At 45.4% G+C, this 27,071-nt stretch overlaps 1 protein-coding gene across 9 annotated transcripts in view; it reads left to right on the top strand.

The window, feature by feature from the left end:
• Ttc23 (tetratricopeptide repeat domain 23) overlaps positions 1–24,804 on the top strand; it is a 93,440-nt gene extending 68,636 nt beyond the window's left edge. For 5 of the 9 annotated variants that reach the window (XM_031386965.1, XM_031386964.1, XM_031386967.1 and 2 more), the window contains 5 exons: positions 5,559–5,686; positions 10,185–10,334; positions 20,606–20,647; positions 23,390–23,472; positions 24,260–24,804. In XM_031386965.1, the coding sequence (XP_031242825.1) occupies positions 5,559–5,686; positions 10,185–10,334; positions 20,606–20,647; positions 23,390–23,472; positions 24,260–24,374 (518 nt within the window). In that variant the 3' untranslated portion in view covers positions 24,375–24,804. Of the gene's footprint in view, positions 1–5,558; positions 5,687–8,018; positions 8,254–10,184; positions 10,335–20,605; positions 20,648–23,389; positions 23,473–24,259 lie in introns of those variants that run through there. The other 4 variants (XM_031386963.1, XM_031386961.1, XM_031386968.1 and 1 more) reach the window with 3 other exon arrangements.
• Positions 24,805–27,071: the final 2,267 nt, after the last annotated feature.

Below are 27,071 nucleotides of genomic sequence, written 5' to 3' on the forward strand. Positions count from 1 at the left end.
TGATTATCTGAGTTTGACTGCAAGGACCCAAATGGTGGAAGGGCAGAACCAACTCTTACGAGTTGCTCTGTCACAGATACATTGCAGCACACATAGATGTGGGTGTACAAGGAGAGAGAGGTGGAGGGGTTGTGTGTGAAGCTCCCTGACATTCAGTGGACTCCTCTGCAGCCCTCTGCTCTCTGGCTGTTTGAACAAAGCTTTGCTTTCTTTTGCCTGTGTATGAAGCTCTTCATGTAAGTCTATCTGGCTTCAAGTCCCCAGATGGAGCCATCTGCAGAAATGGTTAAAGTACCTGTCCACAGCATCCCTCCCTCCTTCCCTCCCCCTGCTGGAACCCACAGACAATCCAAACCCTGTGCTGTGGTAGGAACGGGAAAAGCTCTCTGGTCCTGGCTTATCTCTGCCACCAGGGCTCGGATTTACCAGCTGAGTCATGCTTCCACGATTCAGAGATGACCTCATCTTTGCCCAGGCTATGGGAATCAGGTTGCAGAGGATTCTAGAAGTGCTTTTTAAAGTTGAGGGCAGCCACGTGCAAGAACACTGAACTGCTTGCTGGTTCTGTGAATTCACACCCAGCTTCGGAACACAGGAACATGCCAGGAACACAGCTTCCTATCCTGAGGACATGGCTTCCCATCTTTTTGGAAATTGTATTGTTGTTTGTTCCAGATGAGTCTAGGGTGCCTAAACTCCCCCTTCCAGCCCCAGAAAACAATCTCTTTCAGGACATGACTCCTCTGCTGTGCACTGGCACACACTTTGCTCTCTGTAAAGACCTGCCATACAACCATGGTTCACAGTTCATTTAGGGCCTGGAGAGGTGAGGGAAGTAAGTCAGGGTCTTGCGATAAAAGAGCCCTACCCCCAGATAAAGATAAAGTTACTGTAGATTTACAGGTAGGGAGAATATAACTGCTGATGCCCGAGGTACCTCTCCTCCCCTGTTGCTGTGTTTCAGGACATTCTGAGGCGAAGACTCTGATGTGTTATTAGAGATGCAGTCAGCTTGCCTGTGATACCTGTCAGCAGGGCCATTCTGCTCCCTAGCCTTACTGTTTTCCTATGTCTAGAGGTCTTCCAGGAACACACGGGGAGTGCTGGGGTCACTGTCACACATCACCTGGCCTGCTCATCCAGCCAGTTCTGTTTTTCTCTCGCAGGATCAGGATACGCTCTTTTATTGGTTCCCAATTAGCTAGAAAATTAAAATGTCAAGTATCCTCCACTCCAGAATACCTCAGTCACATTAGACCTTGATCTTCACATTATGCTTTTATCCATAAAAATAAATGTCACGCTACCTCCAACACTGTCATCAGACCATCAAAGTAAGTCAGAGTTGATACTTGGTTTGACAGTTCCCATATGAGAGAGCTTTCTTCCATAAAACTTGGGTAAAACCATAGAAGTACACCCACTTCTCTGGGAGAGGGTGAGGGGTATCTAGTTAGCACTGATTTAGCATTGATTCAGCTTAAGAACCTGCGATAGAGGCATGCCCAGGAGACAAAGTGCCAAGAATCCTCCTCCTGCCAGATCCCCAGGAGGGAACCTTGCAGAGCAATAGCACTTGTTTGTAGACCTGGGTTTTCTTCAGTTGTGCAGATTAGGAGGACACTTTCCCATGAGTTTACTCTCTCCCTTCCTAAGCTCTTCTGGAAGGAAGGAAGGCATGTGCTTGGATCACTTCTCAGCACCCAGGACTCTTGCTGTGAATCCCAGCCATGTTCTCAAAGCTTTTTCCACTATGCTGGATTGCTTATCAGCAAACTATCTGGGGCTTCTGTTGTCTTTGGGTCATTCTGTCTGTCAGTTTTCATTGTGTTTCTGTCTGCTCAGTGTCCATCTTGGCTGCCAGCCAATTCTGATGCATCCGTTTTTCGGCCAGCATGAGAGAAGCTACAACTATAAAGACAGGCATGTAGAATGTAGTAAGTAGAAGCCTTTGATTTTAGTGGCAGCTTTCATAATTGTGGTGAGCCCATGTCTGTGGGTGGACAGGCCTAAGGCCTTTGCTCAGATCTGTGCTCATTTCTATTTGTAGAGCTTCTCCACTGCCTTAATCTGCTCAAGCAAACAAAACATAACAAAACACCATAGATTAGGCGACTTAATCATTTCTTTTTCAAAACCCTGGTAACTGGGAGGCCCAAGGTCAAGACGCTAGCAGGCTTGATGTTTGGTGGTGGCTGCTTCCTGGTCCACAGTCAGCTCTGTTTCACTGGCTCTTCATATAGGAGCACGTACAGGCAGCTGTCCATGGTCTCACTCACAGGAGCACAAGTTCTAGTCACGAGGGCTCCATCCTCGTGACACAGTCACCTCTAAAAGTCCTTGGAGATTAGCATTTTAGCATGAATTTGAGGGGGGACCATTTAGAACATAGCTCTGGCTGTATTTGTTTTCTTTTCTCTTGTTTGCTCTTTAAAATTTGTTTAATTCCAAACCATTATAAAATATGTGCCCAAACAATATAAACCTTATTTTCCACATTAGTTTCCCTTTGTTGCATACACATTATAGTTGTGGGGCTAGAGAAAGCACAGAGTGATAAAGCACTTGCTGGGAAAGCATCAGCAACCAGGTATAGATCTCCAGCACCCATATAAGAACCGCGAGCCTTCAACTATAACCTCAGCAGGATCCTGGGACCTTGCCGGCCAGCTAATCCAGCTGAAAAGGAAAGCTTTCACAAGCAGGGCAACACCTTACCTCAGAACGTTATAGCAATAATAAAGTGGAGAATGATAGAGAAAGTTATTCTGGTATTGGCCCCTGCCATCAGTATATATGTGGGTATGCATACCTTCATATATGCACACGTAAATGTGCGTACACACACACAAACACAAAAGTGTACTAGCTATTCAGGGGCTATTTATTAGCTCCTGGTTCTGTAGGTCAGCTGTCTGGCACAGGAAGGCTGATTTCTCTGCTTAGGTTACAAACAAGCAGCCGGCCAGTTCTACTGTCATCTAGAGTTTATGGTCTCTTTCCCTTTGATATCAGATTTTGGTTTCTTACAGCTACAGGGCTGAAGCGCTTGTTTTCTTATTGGTCAGTGACTCCTCTAGGACCCTTGTTCATACTGGCAGTGGAGAGCTTCCTTCTGTCGCTCCACCCTCTAATGCTTCTGTGATGGTCAACCTTCTGCCACTGTGACAAAGTCCTGAGACAGACAGTTTAATGGGAGTAAAGGGTTATTTGACTCATTGTAACCCTGGGCTTTTCCACTCATACTCCAGTTCCCCAAATAACAACTGAGACTTTTTATTCTTTACAAACTCCTAGGCCACAAGCTTAGGCTTGTTTCCTGATGGACTCGTAACCTAATTAACCTGTCTATTCTATTCTATTCTATTCTATTCTATTCTATTCTATTCTATTCTATTCTATTCTATTCTATTCTATTCTATTGTATTCTATTCTATTCTACTCTATTCTACTCTACTCTATTCTATTCGATGAGTACCACATGGCTGGTTACCTCTCTTCAGTTTCATGCATCTGTTTCCTCAGAGTTCTGAGAGAATCTCTTTCTGTGCCTGACTCTAGCCCAGAGTTCCTCTCTCCCTGTTGGAACTCCCACCTCCTATTTCCTGGCTCAGCTAGTAGGCTATCAGTTTTTTAATTGGCAGTTGATGCTTCCAGACAAGACCCAAGAGAGTCTCTGTGTCACTCATGGTTTAGAAGTCTTCATTTGTGTTGCTTTAGGCCTCTGGGGAGGCTGAATACCAGAAGCTCATGGCAGAGAAAGCTACTTACTCATTCATAGCAGCCAGAAAGAAAGGAGAAAGAAAAGAAGGGAGCCAGGGTCTCAATATTACCTGCAAGTGCCCACCCTCAGTAGCATAATTTCCTTCAGTTAGACTCCATCTCTTAAATGTCCTACCACCTTCTAATAGTTCCAGTCTAGAAACCAAGCCTTTAGCATATAAGCACTGGGAGGCAATCCAGATCTAAACCACAGCAGCTCCCAGGGTCTCTGGCTTCTTCCTCTGTCACTAGCTGGAGGAAATTCTCTATGTTATTAAAAAAACAAAACAAAACTATGTGTCTGGCCTAATGGTGCATGCCTTTAATCCCAGAACTCTAGAATGCAGAGGCAGATCGATCTCTGTGAGTTCAAGAACAGCCAGGGCTGTACAGAGAAACCCTGTCTCAAAAAACAAATCAACATGGGCCCATGTGATTCTGTTGAGCCCAAGAGATGATGTCACTTTCTAAAAGACAGCAGAGACCTGTGATCTCACAGCACACTCAGGACTCTGGGCCAGAGCCTCAAGGATGAGTATCAGTGGAGTCGTCTTTGAAGCTCCACACTGGCATCTTGTGGGGAGCTTCACTCAGCTTCCTACCACAAACGAACTTAGGCCCCATCCCCAGTCCTGTTCTCACTTGGGAAACCCCAGTGCTGAGTGAATACACTGTTTTTTACTAGGTCTGGGGACTGCTAAGCCACTGTTCTTGTTTGCCACAAACAAACTGCATGATGTCCTAAGGCCCCTATGTTAAATGCTTTGCCCGCTCCTGTTGACCAGTTGCAGAACCTCTAGGTAGTGATGTTGGGAACCCAGCTCTTTTCTGATTCTCCTCACTTCTAGTTACCACAACATGCTCCATCACATCATTGCAGGCTCCCTCAGTCTCAGCAGAGCAGAAGCAACAGAGCCACCGAGTCATAGACCAAACTTAACCTTCCTCACTTTAAGTTGCTTTAGCTCAGGATTTGGTATAACAAGAGGGGTATGTGGCCGGGCGGTGGTGGCACAAGCCTTTAATCCCAGCACTTGGGAGGCAGAGGCAGGTGGATTTCTGAGTTCGAGGCCAGCCTGGTCTCCAGAGTGAGTTCCAGGACAGCCAGGGCTATACAGAGAAACCTTGTCTCGAAAAAAAAAAAAAAAAAGAGGGGTATGTGTAGTCACAGTTCTGGTTTGTCATTTCCTTTTCATTGTCCAAGCCTGGGTTCTTCCCTGTCTTGCTTTTATGATTGTCATTTGCTTGAAACTGTGTTGTTTTACTAATCAGTGTGTTTAAGGATTTAGAATGGTTGGGGTTCTTCTTCAGTAGTATATCAACCAGACTTTCTTCTGTTCTGTTTTGTTTATTGGTGTGTGTGTGTGTGTGTGTGTGCTATAGAAATATAGAACAAGATTATAGTTAGAGTCCACAAAACTACGTGAGCTGTGATAAGTGACTGATGTCTAGGCAAAGATAAGGTACTCTCAGTCAATATGACAATACCCTAATGTGCTCAGGTCTGGGGACCGTTTCTCCTTTCTCACCCCATTAATTTTGCTTTGTATATCACCAAGAACACTAAAATGTCTGGAAAATAAGGAAAGCAAGTTGCTGTATCCTTCTGAGACTTAAATAATTTCTGCTACCAAAGGCAGGTTAATGGGGACAGAAGAGTCCCTTGAACTGGTGTCTCTTGTCCAAGTGTGTGTTTTTAAATGGTTCACATTTCACCATCACTAACAGTATGTTTGCTCCATCTCTGCTCTGATCTTTGAGCTATTTTCAAAATTGTTGTTCTGTGCTCTTCTCAGATGTGGCCGAGAAATATTTTCAGGAAAGCATGACTTATATCAAGGATTCCGAAGGAGCAGAAAGAGCCAAGCTCCTTTCGATTCAAGATGAATTTTGCAGTTTTCTGCAAACCACTGGACAAAAAGAAGTAAGTGAGCTTAGATCACAATTGTCAAGCTATTCACATGGCATGCCAAAGACTTCTTCACTCTGCCAGCCAGCATCTATTGAGCACCTACTGTATACAGGGCAGGCCTAGCCTCAGAGGGACCCAGGTAAACAAATGAAGGAGCCAGTCTGGGCAGCAACCAGATACTTTCTCTTAGAAACAAAACTGTGAGAAAGTAAATGGTCCATCCAACTCTAAACGATTGCCAAGGCTTGAAAACCGCGAGAGCCCAGTGGGCAGAACCCTCCTCACTACAGCCCATGCTGCTTCTAGCTAGGATGCCGTGCCGCAGGCAGTGTGGCCAGATTTCTTCTTCTCATTTTGAGTATTGAATGGAATTTTCATATCTAATGAAAACTACACCGTGCATTGGTTTCAGCTCACCCTCTCCACTGCTGGTCTGTAAAGGCAGTCTCAACGTTGCTTAGAGAAGTGGAACAGGGCCCTTATACTTGTCAGAGCTTATATCTACTGAAATAAAACTCCCAGGAGCATGTTCCCTGTAAACTGTAACAGTTCCAAAAGGAGACAGTAGATACCTCAGAGGTTTTGGGCCTCTGTGTGTGTGTGTGTGTGTGTGTGTGTGTGTGTGTGTGTGTGTGTGTGTGTGTATGTATGTGTGTGTGTGTGTGTGTGTGTGCAGCCTAGCCTAGCTTAGCAAATCTTGGAGATGAAGATGAAAAGTGTCTTTTCTGTGTTGTTTGGAAACTCGTTCTCACAGCACTTTCCTCATTCTTCACCTCTCTTCTCTCAACTAAGCAACATGGCTCCTATTCTCAACTCACCTGAGTCTGTCAGGCCAGAGTAGATCCAGAGTCACTATAGCAAATAATGTCTTGTTGCTCTTCTGAATCACCCAAGCAAAGATAGAGAGGGCCCTACTGGGGATCACTGAACCCAAAAGAGAGGACTCTGCTAGGGCCTTAGATTCCCGCCCTAGACTCCATCTTGGTCCTATGGGACCTTTGAAAGTTCCTTACTGCTTCCAGATTTCCTTAATAAACACATGCTTTAACGTTTCCCCTCCTGCCAGGCATCATCTCTTGTCAGGACCACTCTAGCATCTTCTCTTCCCCAGGCACTCCTTCTTGTCTTGCACTTGTCTAGTCTATTCAGACTTTAAACGCTTATCTGGTCAACAAACACTCATTTGGTACTTGTCTTACTCAGGGTTTCTATTCCTGGACAAAACATCGTGACCAAGAAACAAATTGGAGAGGAAAGGGTTTATTCAGTTTATACTTCCACGTTGCTGTTCATCACCAAAGGAAGTCAGGACTGGAAATCAAGCAGGTCAGGAAGCAGGAGCTGATGCAGAGGCCATGGAGGGATGTTCTTTACTGGCTTGCTCCCCCTTGGCTTGCTCAGCCTGCTCTCTTATAGAACCCAAGACTACCAGCCCAGGGATGGCACCACCCACAAGGGGCCCTCCCCCTTGATCACTAATTGAGAAAAGGCCTTACACCTGGACCTCACAGATTTTTCTCAGCTGAAGCTCCTTTCTCTGTGATAACTCCAGCCTGTATCACGTTGACACACAAAACCAGCCAGTAGAGTACTCCAGTGAACTGTAATGCCCTCATGGCAAAGCTGACACTTCTAGGGCTCACTTTGTTCCTCTCCCTAAGCTTTCATGCACATCTTTATAGCTGGTCTCTTTTATTTCCTCCTTGAAGACCCTCTCTGATTCATCTCAGGCTAGTGCAGTCTGTCCTTCAGCTCTCTGCTTTCCCTCCCTTGCCTTCATTGGGCCCTTCTGAGCCTTCCTTACAGAATCCCATTGATGTAGTGAAGTATTTGTAGTGTAAATTTACATGGATATTTAATGTTGTCCATAGAACCAAGCTGAGTTTCGTGAGAGCTCTTCTTGCTCATGATAGTGAACAGATTTGGAATGGATGCTTGGTTGCTGGTCAGCTGACTCTAACTTCTGCAGCTCATGTACTCATGAGTTCCCATCCTTCTTGCCATAGTATAGAGCCCAGTGTCATTGATAACATGTCTCATTGACTTTGGCCAAGTCACACAAATCAGGAGTCTTGATTAAAAGATGTGCCTCACTCTCTCAGACTGCCCTTGGAAATTGTAGCAAACTGGCTCCTTCATTCCAGAATTATTTCCAGCCCTTATGTGTCCTTGCAAGGATACAAAAGCTGCCCGTTCCTTAGGTGCCTGCAGCTAAGCCAGGGTACCTTGTGGAAAGAACACGGCAGTATCTGGGGTTCAGCTCTTCTTCTGCCAGGCACCCCTGCAGTGACACAGACTACCTAACCACGCATGATGGCCTCATGCTCCTCACCCTTGCTTGCAGGCCTGTCACCGGGGAATATGGCAGGAGTGTCTAAGAAGAGCTGATCCCAAGGAGCCTGACACAGATGAGCATGGGCACAGATGTGGTTACTGCCTATCCATAGGCTGGCTCGCACCAGCAGCAAGGTAGCCTTCCTTCTAGAAGGAAGTGATTTTTATAGTAAACAGTAAGTAAAGGCCATTCTGCTGCAGATTGAGATATTTTGGGAGAAGATACAGATGTTTGTCCCTGACAGAAGCTAACCAACTTTGCCTCCCTCTTCTTCCCTACATGCCTTCCTATCTCCTCAAGAACCCTACATAGGCTATGTGCTTCTCCTGGGCTCTCCTGGGCCCATGCCCTCTTCTAAGTCTTAATAGTTCTTAATGGTCTTAATGGTTCTCTCCGTTGAGTTTTTCCTGTCTGTTTTTCACTGTAGGCACAACATGCCTTCTGATACACAACCATCTCTAGTTTCCCTAGTTAGACTGAAACATCATTAAAGGCTTCATCCAGAGAAAGAATCTCGAGCCCTTCTCACTGTCACTGACTGGGTTTCCCAAACTCCACAGTCAAATCCTATGGAGATACCACCCCACCCAACTCTTGCTTCTGTCTAAGGCCAACACAGGTGTCAGGAGCAGGTAGGCACAGGCAGGCCTGCATGGAGACTCTAGTCCCTCATGTGCTCTCATGGGCCATACTTGGCCAGTTACACTGTTGTTTTACCTCAGAAATTGGTTTCTGCTCACCACCACATTTAATGTGCCAGCCCCAGTTCCTGACTCCTGTTCCTGCCAACAAATGGAGCGATGTTCTTCATTCACATTTCTGCCTGTCTGTGGCACAGGATCAGCACGTCCCCCCAGAGCTATGCTATGGGAAGCCCTTTCTGCAGTCCTCGCTGTTGAACTCAGCATTATTGTTGTGCAATCATAAGTATGTTATTGTTATTGGTGGTGGAGTTTTGTTTTGTTTTGTCTTTCAAGGCTGTTTTCATGTAGAAGATGTGGAAAGAGTCTCAGGACCTGTTGGAAGTTCACAGACTCCCTCCCCACCCCACCCCCCTGCATCTTGGTATCTGCAAAAATTAGTATCAGGAAATACTGTTTTCTGACAAGCATATATTTTTCTATTCCATGTTGGCGTAAATAAATAGGACAAAGTAATCAAAACAGTTTATCATGCTCCGGGAATGTTTACTTTTGGCTTCCTAAGCCTTCTCTGTGAGAACAGAAAATCCGGAAACATGACCCACAAGTGTAGCCTAGTTTTCTCTTATCTGAGAGCAACAGTGCTGAGGGCGTCGAGCCTGCACCTAAAAAGGCCCTGGGGAAGCAGATCCCAGCCCCACCACTGATGAGCCCTGCAGGAACAAGGAAGGGCTGCTGCTCTGTACCTTGTCCTCCTCCTGGGTCAGAAGATGAAGGCTGTGTATATCCAAAGAACAGATCAGATCACACTTAAACGGAGCCCTGACACCTAAGGGTTCCACGCACGCTAGCTCTGTTCTTGCCGTTCAATGGAACAGGTTTAGCAAGAGCTGTCACAGTGTCTTTGCTGCTTTCTTCCTTCATATTTTGTACTTTCTTTCCCCAAATATGCTGTTCACTGCCTCCTATCTAACCAGAGGACAGTGGCCCAGTTCTTAAGAACACTTTTCTCTAAAATATTAAATGTATATTAACTTCATGACTTTTCTTGAGAGGGGTACAGATCTTACTCAGTCCCTGAACTTTTGTAAAGATTTTCTTTTTTTTAATATTTTATTTTTATTCTATGTACATTGGTGCTTTGCTTGCATGTAAGTCTCTGTGAAGGTGTCAGAACCCCTAGAATGGAAGTTATAGACAGTTGTGGGCTGCCTTGTAGGGGTTGGGAACTGAACCCCCGTCCCTTAGAAGAGCAGCCCATGCTCTTAACTGCTAAGCCATCTCTCCAGCCCCTTATTTCTATCTTTGTATGTGTATGAGTGTTTTGCCTCATGTATCTCTGTGTATCACTTGCAAGCCTGACACTTGCAGAGGCCTGAGCAGGGCAGTGGATCTCCTAGAACTGGAGTTACAGAGGTCGTGAGCTACCATATGGGTGCTGAGCCAGGTTGCTTAGCAACAGGACCCAAGCGCCCTTAAGCAACTGAGCAGTCCTTTGAACTTTAAACCACACCACTGTTTGTTCTTTTCTCAGAGAGCAGCCATGATCCTGAGAGAGTCCCTGGAAGCCAAAGTAGGAGCATTTGGTGATTTCAGTCCTGAGGTGGCAGAGACATACCGGGTCCTGGGCAAGGCAGACCTGGCACAGGGAAACAACAGTGGGGCACACGCGAAGCTAAAGAAGGTAAATAAAGTGGGGGCCAGCATTGACATGAAGCACAGCTCTCCCTCACTCCCCACGCCAAGCTCTTCTCTCCACCACGCTTTTAAATGAAACTTTATGATGGCTTATTTAGGTAAGATGGCATTACTTTTGTGGTAGGTTTAAGCTAACATTTTGGGAGACAAAAGAGTTCCTCTAAAATATATTCAAAAAGTGAATTATCAATCATGTTTGATCATGCAAATATTTTAAAATTTTTCATAGTGTGCCTTACTAAGGCTTCCTTGTTAGTGTGGTCTTCCTGTATGCCCAGTTCATGGAGGAAGCACAAAAGACTGTGCTTGTCTTCTTCTGTTCCTCTCTTGAACCTGGAGTTTATTTTATGTAGGTGGTATAAGATCTCACGTTATCTTTTCCCTAAATGCCTCCCTGTAGGAGAGATGTCCTGAGCACAGGCTTGCCTGGGACCATTTTACAAAGGGCCTATCACTGCTCCAGACACTGGCTTAGGATGACACGCACTAAATCCGCATATGTGCTTGAGTTTATTTCTGGATTTCTGTTCTGTTCCATTAATCTCTATTTATTTAGGTGTTACTATATCACATTTTAGGTTATAGGGATTCTGTAGAATGATTTAATGTGAGGTAATACAAGACAACCCTCAGGGCTTTCCCCCTAAAATGTCAGGGTTTCTGGATACTTGATTGTTTTTATTATAAAGTAAATTCTGGGCAAACTGACATCCTGGTGACGTTGGGCCTTCCTACCTATGGACAAGGGCTGTCATCCGGCCTGCTCATGTCTGCTCTGTGCCTCTCATACATACTGAAAAGTGTGCTGTCTCTAAGTCGTGTGTATTTATTAAGTGTATTTCTGTGCCCTTTATTACTATTGCCAGTGTAGATGTATTCGTTGTTACGTACTCTTACTTATTTCTGTGTCTAAGGATTATTGCTTTTATAGTCTCTCTGACTAACTTGGCTTTTTATTGCTTGGATTAATTTGGACATTGAGTCTACTGTTTTTCTAGATATGCTATTATATTGTCTGCAAATAGACATAATTTTACTTTTATATTTTCAGTTCTATGACCAACTCCTTATCTAATTGTTTTGGCTCACGTGTACAACAATGAAGGTGATGGGGTCCCTTGCCTTCTTCCCAATCTTACTAGAAACAACTCCAGAGATTCTTCATTTAAGAGATGTTGACTTCAGGCTGAGTCCCTTTAATCCCCACACTCAGGAGGCAGAGACAGGCAGATCTCTGAGTCCAGCCTGCTCTGCAGGACAGATTTCAGCACAGCCAGGGCTATACAGAGTCATACATGTCAAACAAACAAAAAAGAGCTGCTGACTTTAGTACTCAGGTTTTTATATACTTTTATCATGCTAAGGTTTCTGGTTTCATGAGTCTTTCTATAATTAGAAATAGACATTGATTTTCATCAGTTTTTGTTTTCAGCATTAGCAGGATAGTCACATAGTCCTCTCTCAGGTCACATCATACAGTATGTTGACATCAGTTGCTCTGTCATTGAACCATCCCTGCATTCCTGGAATAAATCCTCCACTTGATCACATTGGATTACTTTTTGCAAATGGTGTTTTCTGAGTTAATCTTGTACTATGGTAATAGAATTCAGAGAAAGAGGAATCTATAAAAATAGAAATTTCTTTCTCATACCTTTGGGAAATCCAAAGTCAAGAGGCTTCCATCTGATGGTGGCCTGTTTGTTTTGTTCATTCAAAGACAAAACACAGGAGGTGAAGATAGGAAAGGGAAAAAAAAAAAACTAAGGCAGACTAAATTCAGTCTTTTCAATGAACTTACTCCCAAAATAATAGCACTGACCCATTCATGAAGGTAGGACCTTCTCGGGGACTCAATTCCCAACCCTGTTGTTCTGGGAATTAACATGTCAACACATAGCTTCTCGGGGGAAATTTTCAAATCATAGCAGTTAGGTCTATTGGCTATTATTTATTTCAGGGTTTTGGCACTGATATTTGTATGTTATATTTAAGCATCAATGTTGCATTTGCTTCAAAAAATTAGGAAATTCATCTCTATTTTTCATATACCAAAATGCATACTGTCCAAAAATGTATATCTCTTAGGAAACCCTTTGGTTTGATACTTTTGTTGTGGAAAAATTCCTTTAAATTCTTCTCTATTCTACAAAAAGTGGGCTATTAGAACTTTCTATTGTCAATTAAATCATTTTGGCAAATAATACTTTCTAAGTAACTACTTGATTTATATATTTTTATTTATTTGTATAAAGTTTGCAAAATAATCTCTTGAATTTTTTTAAATTTCCATTTTTGGTAGTTGTCTTCCACCATAGGTTAGGAACGGTTTGATGTGGCCAGGTGTGGATGAGCTATTTCTCGTCTTCCCGGCAGACTTGCAGACTGCATTGTCCGCAGGGTAGGGCCTGGGCTCTGGAGTGTTAAGTCAGTTGTGCAGAACACACTGCCATTCAGCAAAGCTCTGCTCTTTCCTTTGTTCCAGTGATTGACAGGCACAGGCCTTGATGCTTCTGCATTGTGGTCACTGTCCTGTCATCTCCTGGAGTGGGACCAGGGCCTGGAGATCTGTCTGTGCCTTCCTCTGGTCCTGCCCCGGCTGACACTGCAGCTCAGTTTTAAGAAAATCTCAGGTCACATCATCCCAAAACACTGAGTGGAAGGTGACTTTTTCTGCCTCTGGTTTGGGCTCATTAACCATCAGTCCTGACAGCAGCGGGCTCTGGTGCGCTGAAGCTCTCTGGCCATTTGCCAGCATCTGAGATAATCGAGAGCTCGTGTATGCTGTGCATGCTAGGGTAGGGGCAGGTCTCATTCCACAGATACTTCATCTGAGGACAGGACCGGCTGCCCTGTGGACAACAGGACACAGACAGGGACTTTAAACTTGCCTTTCTTGTCTGCTGCCTGGAGTGTCTCACTGGGCTTAGGAAGCCAGCAGCTTTCTAAGAGAGATTAGCTACCTGCTTGTCTTGTTTTTATCACAGTAGCCTCATAGACTCCAACAAATGTGGCTTTTCTAGATGTATCCTCCTGTGTTAAATGGTCCAGATGTGAGCCCAAGGTCATGCTAAACAGGAAGGCTCCAGAATCAAAGCAGACGGACCCATTAGATTGCAAAAAATAAAACAGAGTTATTGATCTTGTAAAGGCACCTGCCTACAGGGGACTGTTGGAGGACTCTGTGGAAATCCCCACAGCGTAAACTCACTCCCTTTGGCAGCGTGGAGACCTGTTTTGATCTAGGATGGCACCCTTGCTCACGTTCCCACCCAGGTGAAGGCTGCAGAAGGAGTTCCTGATGTCTGTCTGTCTCCTAGGTCAGCAGCATCTTGGGAACATATCAGGCCCAAGTACAAAATAGAGTCCACTTGGGGTCCAGCTTTAATCTGGCCTTTCTAAGGACCATCCTTGTCAGGGTTATTTCTTTGTGTCACAGTTATCAGCCTTAAACATTTCTGCAAAATAGTAACAGTCCCCAAGCCCACTATATAATGAATCTTTTTAAGAAACAAGCTGGAGCATAGTTTGTTTTATAAGCTACAGACAAGAAAGTCAGTACCCACAGGGTCTCCCATGGTCCTACATCAACACTGGAGACCAAGCCGTTCTTTCCCTGGGCTTCCTGCAGACAGACAGACACTCAGACCTTCCTAGGTGCTGTGTTTCATGAGCAACTTGTGCACCCACGCTGTACAGATCTGCCTATGTTTGTTTGCCCCTCAGTGGCCCACAAAATTTACTTTCCCTTTATCCTATTTGATTTTTTTGTTCTCCTTGTTACCCTTGGATGTGCCAGGAAATGCAGAGCCAAATTTAGAGTCCCTAAGGAGCCTCCACATCAGAAACCTCATTTACATGTGTAGATCCTGTTTTTCCCTTGCTCCTGGCCTTGCTAATTGTCTCACTGAGTCATTGCTGGGATGTGGCCATGGGCCTTGAATAAAGAGAGAAAGGTCTGAGTTATGGAAAAGAGCTCAGGGGTAAAGTACTTGCCCAGAAGCAGGAGGACCAGAGTTCAAATCTCCAAATGAATGTAAACCTGGGCATGTTAGTACCTAATTTCAGTTCTCCTGTGGGCAGTTTGGGAGGCAGGGATCAGAAAGTGCCTGGGGGCTCCTGGGCCAGCCAGCCTGGAGCTTTCAGCAATAAGCAAGAGACTCTGCCTCAAAACTGTGGGCGATGAGGACCAGCTCCTTAGGTTGTCTCTCATCTGTACACACATACCCTGGTACATACATGCCTGCATACACTATGCGTGTGCACACACACACACATAGGCACACAAACCACACCTCCATACACTCACACACCTCCACATACACATCACACATCCCCCCCACACACACACACACAATTTTTTTAAAGCGAGAAAGAGGTCATAATGGTGTTGATTTTCATTCAGCTCCACTCCCCAATAGAGGATGGACGCTGAATGAGCCTTTAAGTACAAGCTTTTTGAAGATATTTTTAAACTGCCCAGTGGGAAAACAGGAACTGATATTCTAAGGGATCCAGGTCATTCATTCTTAGCTTGCTGTGGCCAAAACAAGGGCTACCTTGCCTATGGGAGACCTAAGGAAATGAGAACTCCAGGTCTCCTGGAGAGAGCTCTGCCTCACACCCTTGGCAGCCCGGCCTCTGTGTCTGTTGTCTCTAGAATAGAGACTGTACTGGACCCTGACTGCCGGTGCACTTACCTGTGATAAGGATAACATCCACACTGTGGCTAGCACCAGAGACAGCTTCCTCCCTCCAAGCCTCCCTCATCCTCATTTCCCTCTGCAGCCCAGGGTCCCTTGGTTCACTCTGCCTGTGCTGTTCCCACTGGAGGCTCCCTGCCCACTCATCAGTGTGTCGTCCTCAGGTTGTGGGCCTATTTGCCTCTGTGGGATGGGAGCAGCAGGTGGGTGGGAGGACAGACAAGGGACTGACCACAGGATGTGTTTTCCCAGACACCTGGCATCCTTTTCTCCGAGACCTCATCCCTGACTGCTGCTTCCCCATGGCCTTCATCTGGCTGCCTCAGCATCTGCAGTCCTCAAATCTGCTGTCACCTCTGCACAAAGGCCTTTGCCACCACATACCCACCACCACCACCACACACGGTTACTCTTTCTCATGGCCCCATGTTGTTGCTGCTTTGACTGCAGTTCCTCCTTTCTCTCCCTTTCCTCCTCTCTTTCCTTCTCCTCCCTCCTTCTCTCCTTCTCCCTCTTCCTTTTCCTCCTCCTCCTTTTTGTTCTTATTGAAAATTATAATGACACGTTTATTTGTATATTTTTAAGTTATGACATGTTTGTGTATTTTTAAGTTGCTTTACTTTCTGTATGTGAGTATTTTGCCTGCATGTATATATGTGCACCTCTTTCATGCCTGGTACTCACAGAGGCCAGAAGAGACTGTGCTCTCCCCTGGAGCTGGAGTTACCCATAGCTGTGAGCTGCCCTATGGGTGCTGGGAGCTGCATCTTAGCCCTCATCTCTACAGGAGCAGCTGGTGCTCCTAACTGCTGGGCCATCTCTCCAGTCTCTATTTGTTAATGTCTGTCTCCCTGTGTCTCTGGAAGCTCTAAGATCTTCCCTATCTCTGAGGCTGGGCCAGGGTTGTTGTACTGCAAACAGTGGCTGCCGGAAGGATCAGATGTGCAGGACATCATGGGTTCAGGCAGGACAAGGCTGGCTTCTGACTGACTCAGGAAAACCATGCCCATCCCTGACCCTGTTCCCATAGCACTGGCTGATGAACTGTTTCAGCTGATGTTCCCAACTCCCTGAGTTTTCTCTTTCTTCCTGCCTGGCAACCATTAGTATATGTGCATATGTTACTGTATCTTTAAGCATGTAGTGCACTTCACATCTGTGCACATTAAGGTTTCTAAAATCTCTTAATATATTAGGCTTAAATGTTGACATGAAAACAGGCATGATTCCTGAGTTTCTGAGTCATTTATCCTCTACGGAAGAGATAAGCTGGCATCAGTTAATGTGTGTAAAGTATGTATTGATTTGGGCGTGAGGTCAGATCCAAGCACCCATGTAAAAGTACAGGTGACCTACACCTGTGGTCCCAGTTCTGGAGTGTGATGACTAATTTCCTGTCAGCTTGATACAACTTAGAGTCATTTGGGAAGAAAGAACATCAGTTGAGAAATGTCCCCAACTAGATGGGCCCGTGGACAAGCCTGTGGTGCATTTCTTGATTTTAATTGATTTGGAAGGGTCCAGCTCACTGTGGGTGAGGCCACCACGAGGCTGGTGGTTCTTGGTGCTGTAAGACCACAGGCTGAGTAGGCCATGGTGAGGGAGCCAGTAAGCAGCACCTCTCCCTGGCCTCTGCATCAGCTCCTGCCTCCAGGTTCCTGCCCTGACTTCCCTGGATGATGTAAGCTATAAAATAAAATAAACCCTTTCCTCCCCATGTTGTTCTTAGTGTTTATCGCAGCCTTAGGAACCCTAACTGAGACACAAAGACAGAATTGTTCCTTGGGGCTCTCTAACCAGCAGTTCTAAACAGTCTCCAGATTTAGTGAGAGAACCTATCTCAAAAAGTAAGTGTACCACCATGGAGGAAGATACCCAACATTGGCATTTGGCCTCCACACATACAGTGCACACGCGGGATGGGGAACAGTGACCACAGGTCCTCAACATTAGAGTGGTTGAAAACATTTCCCTCTCTGGCTCTGCTTTTCATTTCATACAAGGAAAATACTGCTAATTGCATGTCAGGCTTGGCTTGGACCCTTGCCAGGAGTAACAAACTTTTCTTTCTCGATTTTCCATGATGGGGTCACGTAACTCATCATTTAAATGACTCCTTAGCTGGAACCTTGGCTGTTCTGCCTCTGTTGACAGAGAGGCCATGTTCCATCAGCACTTTCATTATCTGAATCCCCCCCCCAGAAATGATGATGTCGTTCTCAGACCCCCAGCCAAAGGGTCAGGGGTGATGGGAGACACCAGGGATTCCATCAGTCCAGTTCACATCTGCAGCAGCTCCACTAGGACAGGAATGCTCCTGAGCAATAGCTGCCTGTGTGCAGAGATTCCTCCCTAGCACATGTTTTTATGAGTTTGCGTATGTGAAGGGTTTTGTTTATCTGTCTGTCTGTTTTAAAGCCAGCATGTAGATCAGCTAGCCACTACATCTTAGCTGCCACCTCCTGCCCTCACTGGGAAGGGCATTAGTGTAAAAGCACAGAGGTTGGGGCCCAGATATGCAGGCAACAGGCCAATGGCTCCATCTCTTAGCTTCCTGGGCCCTTAGAAAAGTCAGTGTCCAGGCGTGAGATTATCTCTTCTCTGTGAGTCAGTCCTGGAAGGAAGCACTGCATAGTGAAGAAGCATCGTCCTATCCCTGAACTCATCTGGGGACAGCACTGCTCGCATGCAGCTCCTGCTCACAGGTCACTGGAGCCAACCACATCTTAAAGCACCTTGTAAAGGGCAGGAGAGCTGGCTTGCTCTGTGAGCGTGAGAGTCTGAGTTCAGGTCCCCAGTACCCTCCTGAACCTTTAGGTGTGGTGGTACTCACCTGTGATCCCAGCCCCACGAAGGCAGAGACTGGAGTATCCTGGGAACTTGCTGGGTAGATATTCTAGATCCTGGCTCAAACATGTGTGACTCAGCATGATAGAGGAAGGCATGTGACACATCAACCTATGGGCTTTACACATGTGCACACATGCACTTATATACCCATAGTCTTACCCTTTTGCACCTACGCACATACACACACATGAGCTCCATGTAAGAGCTCTCTCTAACTCGTCTGCTTGTTCAGTGGCCCAGGTGAGCCACATAGCCTTAGCCCTTCTGGAGACTGCTGCAGGTGGAAAAGCAGGCATTCCCTGCATCTCTGGCCAGGGAAGAAAAGCTGCCTGCCTGCTATTTCAGGAAGAACAGAAACAGCCCAGGTTGTGACTCTTGTAAGCCATGTATTAAAAAACAGCAACATAGTGGCTTTCAAGAATTCCACTGGATACTTGCAGTGTCAGCTTACTCTTTACTTTCTAAATAGAAATGCCTTTTGGGGGTTGAATTAAAGAGGAGTGCATTGCTCTCTTGCTACAGAAGAGCACAGGGTACCTTTATCCTGGTGCAGAATGCTCTGGTTCTGGGGCTTGAAGGCCCTTTACATAGCTCAGCCAAGACGTCTCCAGTGCTTGCTCCCAGCAGCTTCAATGAACGTTTATTGACTTTGACTCTGTCACTGTGTCTGTTTTTAACAAAAGAATCATAACACCACACTGATTTCACACAGACAAAAAAAATTGTTTAAGCAAATTCAGCTAAGTGAAGCAGAACATTGAATAATTCAATTTACATTCTTTAGACAAATATTAAAAGTTTCTAGAAGCAGGAATAGGTGAAGTGGTGCACACCTGCAATCCCAGAACTACAGGAGAACTAGAAATCAGGATCATCCTTGGCTACATACAAAGTTTGAGGCCAGCCTGGGCTATATGAGACCACTTCAAAAAAAAAAAAAAAGTGAAACACTAACACTGCTCATTTAAAAGGTATTTTGGTGCACAGCCCACTGAGTGTGACCCCAGTGGGCTTTGCCCCTGAGCTGTCACCTTTTTTAACTTCTTTAACAGCAGTTCTAAGAATGTCAATGAGCATGGGGCTCAGTCAGCAGAATACTTGCTAGCATCCCCAGCACCACATGAGGTGGGCACGGGGGCCACCCTGTGATCTCAGAACTCAGGAGATAGCAGCAAGAGGGTCAGAAGCTTAAGGTCATCCTTTGCTACACAGCCACTTCAAGGCCAGCCTGGAGTAAAGGTGACATTGACTTGGGAGAAAGGAAGGAAAAAGGGAAGGAAGGAAGGGTGGATGGACAGACAGACGGACACACAGAAGGATGAAGGAGTGAGTTAGCTGTCAAGGAGCAGTCTGCTGAGACCCTAAGAGCACTGGATAGCTCTCCCTGTGTGAGATCGGACTTCTTAGAAGCTTTCGGCCAGTGTTGTCAGTGGCTCTGTGTGAGATTAGGCCGGTAAGCCTGCCCTGTTGATGTCAAGGCAGAGAGAGAAGAGAGAAAGGACTGCCCTTCCTTCAGCACCCACTCTTCCAGCCTCTTTGCAGAAGGCTAACTTTAGTTTTATAAAGTTGTCTCCAGAACTTTGTTTTAAAACTTATTTTTAGAAAAGGATGACTTTCACCAGCAGTAACTATGAAGCCTGAAATGTCACTATACTATTAGGGCATATAATTTAAATGTGATTTTTATCTTGAAAAGGTTATAATTGGGAAAAAATTGGAAATTAGAAAACAACATAAAGAAAAACCTGGAAGTGTCCCTACTTTTCTTTGCCTTAAAACTATTTTAAATTCTGTTGTATTTAGTATATAAGCTATACTGCTATGTATAAAGTATAGATTCCTTTTTTTTTCAAGAAAAATAACATCTCTACTCTTAGATTGATACTTTTATTTCTTTTTAAACACATTAGGTCATTTTGTTTTAGTTGCCTAACTATATTATATTAGTGTTTCACTTTTTTTTTTTTTTGAAGTGGCCTCATATAGCCCAGGCTGGCCTCAAACTCTGTATGTAGCCAAGGATGACCCTGATTTCTAGTTCTCCTGTAGTTCTGGGATTGCAGGTGTACACCACTTCACTCAGTTCATATGGTGCTGAGGCTTGAACCCAGGGCTTGAACCATGGCAGGCAAGCACTCTACCAACTGAGCTATGTCACCAGTCCACAGTGGATGATCAGACTTCCAAGGTTATCCTCCCTACAGGGGGACTTTGAGGCTAACATAGGATATGAAAAATAGGAAAAATATCTGTCAACGTATAGATGGACTAGCTTTTACTGCCTGAATTTCTGCCCTGCCTCTTTGAGTGCTAGAATCATCAATAAGATCAGGCAGTAAGGACCTTTGAGGCTAAGGATCCACCACCCACCCTGTCTCCTATTTGCCATCCCTTTGTATCTCTTCAGCTGGAATTGTAAGCAAATGTCTTTTGTGAGGATGATAGCTTTGCTGTGGGAGATCTATCTCTAGCAACAAGAGAAGCATCTTGGGGAGGGACCTGTAGGACCGTTTGTTGGACAGAATCCCACCACCCCCACTTCCCCTCCCTCCACCAACAATACTGCCAGAGAAAATGAGCTAAGCAGACAGCCTTGTAGGAAGGGGCCAGAGTAGGGCCTGGGGAAATTTGCCTAAATCTTATCACTTACCTTCTCATTCTTCCTGGGAATTTGCAACTATTTACCCAATTGTCTCTTCCCTAGGGAATTAGGGGCCAGGGAGAAGACACTTCAATCACCAAAGAGGTAGGATGGAAACCTCGCCCCCTGTGTCATGCAGCTTCTAGAAGCCATCTGTTGAGCAGAGTGAACTGAGACCTCATCAGACTGTCTCAAAGACTTTTATTGTCAGTAAAATTCTAATGCTACAGCAAATGAATTAACACCAATCCATGCTGACTTCAGCTGGTGTCAAAATGAGCTGCATTGGGGAGTTTGGGTGGGTTCAAAATTCGACCTGCCCAGGGAAAGCATTCCTGTTCATGAAGGAGAAAGAAGAAATTAGGTTCCGGTAGGAAGATTGAGATTGTAAGCGAGAGACCTCTGGCTGTCCAAAATGCTTGCCCCCTTGGCTCACTCACTGCCTGTTCTTCTTGGTGCCCTGCTGGGTGGAGTAGGCAGGCCGAGACCAATTTAGGCTTCTGTGCACTGCCTCCCACACCGAGGACTAGGAGAGGTTTTGTTGAGTTATCACAACTGTCAAAAGCATGTCCTATCCCTTCCCTCAAAACAATGGCTCTTCCTCAAAGTTCCTAAGTTGTAAGGTCATGTGGTGTATCTTTAGGTTAAAGTGACCCTGGAAAAGTCCCTGGAATGAGAAACCTCTTGCCAAGGTCAGGCTGAGGCCCTGGTGCAGATATAGCAAGGCCAAGGCCTGTTGCACAGAAGAGATGCAAACCTTGAATTAGCAGAATTGAATTATGGACTGATGAAATAAGAGAGAGAGCCTGCTACTTCTTCATGCAGTTAACCCAACCAATAGACAGGGAATAGTTTCTGTTATTTAAAAAATAAATTCCTATCACACTCATACCTGTCATTTCTGTCCTCTGAAAGACCAGAGTCACATTCCCAGTCCCACTTGGGCAGCCCTGAGATGTTCATGGCTTCTAAAGACAAAGCATTTGGGCCGTGTGCATGTTTATTTTCTTAAAGACCTAAAAAATGGTTGGCATATGCAAACGATGCCTCTTCCCCAGGCCCATATTCCTTTCTTTCTGACTCAAGCAGCTTAACCAGAGAGAAAACGTCAGTCTTTCAAATATATTAAGAAATAGTTCAACTATGCAGGAAAATGTTTGTAATGTGAAACAAATGTCTTTGGTCTCATTATCCAAAGTCAGAAACAAAGGATGAGCTGCACAGATGAAGTCCTCTAGCTGCCTTGATCTCTTTATCCAAAGTCAAAAACAAAGGATGAGCCGCACAGATGAAGTCCTCTAGCTGTCTTGAGTTTGACATGCCCCATGCTTACATTTGGTTTTTCATGTTCCGAGCTTCACATGAAGCTGCCTGTGATCATGCATTTATGGAACTTCTCTTTTAAATTTTTAAATTATAGTGTCTTATTCTACTTTAGTATACTTATTTTTACTACATATATAGAAATATTATTTTTACTTTTTATTAAAGATAGATTTTTTTCTCACCTAATATGTCTTGATTACAGTTTTCCCTTCCTCGACTCCTCGCAGTTCCTCCCCAACTCCCCTCCCATCCGGATCCACTCCCTTTCTGTCTCTCTTTAGAAAACTGACATATCACTCTTAACTCTTACTTAAACTTTATTAAATATTGCTGAAGTGTCTACAGAGAGTCACACCAACTTAAATACCCACCATCAACGGACTAAACTCTATAATGGTTCTTTTTATTCCCTCTTCAGCATCATCTTGATAGCATGGGAAGAGAATTTTTCCATTTATTATAAAGTTGAGCTCTTTGGTCTTTGTTTGCATCTCCAGTCATTAGTGAGGCAGAGCCTCTCATTGGCCAGCTTTCTGTCAACTCTAAATGACTTACTGCTTTCGACTACTCTTGTACCGGGAGGTTGGAGGTCGGAGGTCAGAGGCTGTTGCCATTGCTTGTCATTACCTCTGAGGCGTTCCTAAAGTGTTCTGAATGCTAAATCTTAGAGAGAGACACTGTAGACACCTCCCCTCACTCCATATTTTTTAGTTATTGTTAAACTTTGCTGCAAAGTTGTTGGTCATTTTCAAGTAGCTGGTTACATTTCTCCAGCAGTTTGGTTGTGGGGAGCTTGACTCAAGAAATAAGTTTCCCAGCTCCAGCTCAGAAGGCTGCCCCTCAACATTTTCATAGGAGAGCCCCTGTTCTTAAATGCTTTGGGATTAATTTATTCTGTTTTGTAGGAGGTAAATTCCACTCTTTCATTTGCAAAAGTGTGGTCCTTATGTCATCTATTGAGTAGGACATCACTGGCCCTCTGAGGACAGTCCATTGGCAACCAAGTACTGAGGCCCCTGCCTTTCCCATTGGTCTACTTGACACCCCAGGGTGAAAGATGCTCTTGTCTTCGTCGTTATAGTTTTACAGACGGTCTTCAAAACAGACCCCTCTACCTCATTCCTTAGACTTACTTTGTCCATTTGAAGTATTTCTTTAATCTTTATCCTTCCCTCAACTCTGTCCTGACTGGGAATAAACACTAAAATGCCAAAACTTAAGCAAAAGAAGGAAATTAAGCCATTTCCTTAATATGCTTGCCTTACTTTTTAAAAATACTACTTTTCAATACATGCTTGCACACAGAGGGCTTATGAACTAGTGTTCAAACCGTGCATTTGTGTCTTGGATCCCTAAGAACGTCCAACTTAAAGGTCAGAGTGTCCCTAGAGAACCCCCTGAGGGCACTGAGGCCAGCACAGCCTGGCTCTGAGAACGAAGCACTCTGTCTCTACTTCAAAGGAGACTTTGTCTGCCTGTGACATTTCTGTAACCTCATGATGATTCACTGGTGTTCCGCAGTGTGTCCAGATTGAGACATTCTTGTATGGATCACAGGACAAGAAGACCCTGGCCACCCAGCACACCATAGACACACTGTCCAAGTGAGTCATCTTACGTTTTCTCTGTATGCCAAATCCCTCCACCATTCTGAACCTGAGGCTGGTATTAGAAGGTTCTATGGGAGTTTCATTGTCTTCCCATAACTTATATAGTGAAATGTAAGAAGAGGTCCTTTGGGAAGCCAGCTATAAACAGTCCTTGCCCTAATATTCGAAAGGTATTTATTCTTTAATGATGTTGAAATAATCTGGCTTTTGTCATCCCATAGACCATCCCTGTAAGTTAGCACACCTACTGGAGAAGGAAGGCCTCTAGAGCTCTGTCGTGGGCTTTCCTCTTGTGGGTGGGTGTCAGTGTCACAACTGTACCTTAAAGACTGGCCGAATGTCTTTACTCAGCGGAAAGCCTGGCACTAGCTGGGCTGCTATTTCACAGAGTGAAATAGCCTATGAGCCTGAGAGCCTATGGCTGAAGGTCAAGTCCAGGTCAGGAAATTACAGCAGTGGCTTTCACCAGAGGCATAGATCCACCAGAAGGGATACTAAACCCTTTTAGGGCAGTGTAAGTGGGCCAACAATGCTTCCCATCAGAACTTGACAGTCTTCTTCACTCTCATCCCACGGATGACCTACCTAAGACCCGATTTGCCTCAGCTCAGTGAGCATGGCTGCAAGGCATAAAAGAGGAGAAACACTCCTTGTGTTTGATGTTCCTGTGCCATGGTTCTCATCTGTACCCCCTCCTGAGGCCTCTTCCCAGCAGCAAAGGCTGATGGGAACTGGGGTGATCTGAGGGCCCACGGTCACCCATCTCCTTTCTGTCTTTCAGGACCTCCGAGGCCCCCACGAAGTCAAAGCAGTCGGTGAAAGCCAAAGTAGCATTCTGCACCAGTGCCCCTCAGCACGCAATGCCAGGGAAGGGCAGGCACAGTGTAGCAGACTGACGCCCCCGTGTGCCGCCCCCAAGAAAGCTCCAAGAACGACTGGGCATTGCTTTTAGGATGCTGAACGCGCCTCTCCAGCTTGAAGGTGGAGTTTAGCAGTCACTGCAGACTTTTAAGGCTGTTTGCTTCAGAATGCAATGGCAGCGCCATGAATCTTCCGCCTCCCGATCGTGAATGCCCGGCGGGGTGATAGGGTGCTTTTGGTTATTTTCTCTCACCAAGGAGAATCTACTGTGTCACCTCTGCTGTGGCTGAAACACTCTTCCGAAGTTGGAGCTTCTCGACAGGAAAGGAGACTCACCTGATGGCAGGCAGGGCTCCTGCTCGATCCAGAGCCACATCTGGGGCAGTGAGACCCTGCACAAAGCCTCCCTTGTATGAAAGTAATAGTAACTGAGAAGAAAATACCAATAAAGAGAAACTTGTGCGAGCCTCAGTTTGTTTGTTTAAAACGAAGACTGGAGCTGGCAATGCTGCTCCGGGGCAGAGCGCTTGCCTGGGCTCCATGAAGCCTGTTATGGTTTACATGGAAAATGTCCCTCATAGGCTCATGTATTTGAACACTTGGTTCCCACTGCTGAGAGGCCTTGAGGTAAGAGTCTAGTTGAATGAACTGGGTCACTGGAGATGGGCCTTGAGGTTTCTTATTAGCATTAGTCCCATTTTTTTATCCACTCCCTGCTTTCTGATGGCAGACTCAGTGTGACTAGCTGCCCAGTGCCTCTGCCACCTGCCTTCCCCACCAAGACTCTGAAAGGCACTGAGGCCATTGTGTGAAGCTATAACTGGGAAGCCTGAGTTGTAATGGAGACCTCAAGATGCTGGAGATGCCAGGACCGCCCATGAGGCATCAGCTGAAGGACTTTGCAGCAGACTCGTGCTGTCCTAGGAGAGATTATGAGCTTCAGGCTGCAGAATTGTAGCAAGAGTGATACCCCAAGCTCTGTAGAGCCCAGCTGGTTCCACTGTGAGCCTCAGGTATATAGAGCTGAAGGGTCTGGTATTTGCCCTGCTGGGTTTTGATCTTTTTTTGGTCTGATCTTCCCTTTGGCCTGATTCTTCCCTTTTGGGATGGGAAAACTCACTCAGTGCTACTGATGTTGGAAGTATGAATTTCTCCTTGGACTCAATACATAAGACATTATGAAATGGCCATGGGCCTATGGAGGCAGGGCCAGAATGCTATGGTTTGATTGTGAAATGTCCCTTATACACTTGTGTGTTTGAATATTTTGTCCCAGAGTAGGGTGGACCTTGAGGAAGTAGATCAGTGGGGGTGGGCCTTCAGGTTTCATCGCCCTACCCCATATCCCGTCGACACTTTGCTTCCTGACTGTGTTTGCAGTGTGACCAACCACCTCAAATTACTGCTGACCTGCCCACACTGCCATGATGGGCTATATCCCCTCAAACTGTAAGCCAGAACAAGCCCTTCTTTCTTGTTTCTTGTCAAGTATTTGATCACAACCATGAAAAAGGGAACTAACCACATGGCCCTCAGTGTGACCTCCAGAACTGCAAACAAATAAAATGGCCTGGAGCCTGAAAAATGTATGTTGGTGAAGGTGCATCTCTCTGTTAATGTACTCAGTTACATTTTTCTGAACACCTAGTATATTATTAGGCCTGTGTGAGAAAACTGAGGCTGAAGCAGCAAACACAACATGAATAGTCTCATCATCTCAGGCTTGTCCACACTCCAATGAGTGTTGGTACTGAGGCCCTGGTGGAATGACTGGGGAGGAGGATACTGGCTCCCCCATTCCTTGTCTCTCGTGGTCACACTGGGGAGGAGGATACTGGCTCCCCCATTCCTTGTCTCTCATGGTCACTATCCTAGGCAGGGAGAGCAACTGCTACTAGAGCTTGCGTACCCCCTACTGCCATATCCACAGTGGCCTTCATTCTTCTCAGGGGATGCCACAGGTGGGTAAGGGTGACAGAGCTAAGCAGTAAGCTTAGCTCTCTTTCTCTTATCCCATGGCTCATGCCAATGAGGCCACAGGCCATTGCTAAGAGGGCAATAGGACTGAAGTACAACCCTTTTGTGTCACATCCATTTGTTCAGAGTGACCCTTCAAGAACTAAAGGAGAAAATAAGCATGATGGTGGCGGGGCCCTCTGTCTCCTCAGGAGTGTGGCAGCTCAACAGGAAAGCCATCTTTACTTGAGCCTCTTCTCCCAGACTCAGGGCTGTGGGTGACAGCAACGTACACAACTGTTTGTGGCCACTGTAGAGTATGCTGTCTAACTGAAGATGTATTTCTAGTGGGAAATGAATCTTAAAAACAGAGGCTGTGAAAGGCTTCCTTGCCCCTGAAATCTTACGCCTGGAGCCTTAGCCCCCAATGACATGTAGAGATAGACTGGTTGAAGGGCAGCAGCAGGGGTGGAAAGCACTGGTTGGTGGGATCAATGTCCTTATAAAGAAAAGACCCAAGAGAAAACATCTCTCTTTACTCCACGAAGACAGCAGTAAGGTGGCTGTTTACAGGCCTACCAAAAACAAATCTGTGAGCATCCTTAGCTTGTATTCTCTGACCTCCAAACCTCAGAAATAAGTCTGTGTGGCCGAAGCTACCCAGCGACACACAGTCAGACACTCGAGCTTCTGGGAATATAGTTTAGAATCACAGAAAATTATTCTTTTCCTCTGTAAATGTTAGCTCTTGCCCCAGAAAAGGTAAGTTGACCAGC

Source organism: Mastomys coucha, unplaced genomic scaffold (genome assembly GCF_008632895.1).
Source record: "Mastomys coucha isolate ucsf_1 unplaced genomic scaffold, UCSF_Mcou_1 pScaffold21, whole genome shotgun sequence".
Taxonomy (NCBI): Eukaryota; Metazoa; Chordata; class Mammalia; order Rodentia; family Muridae; genus Mastomys; species Mastomys coucha.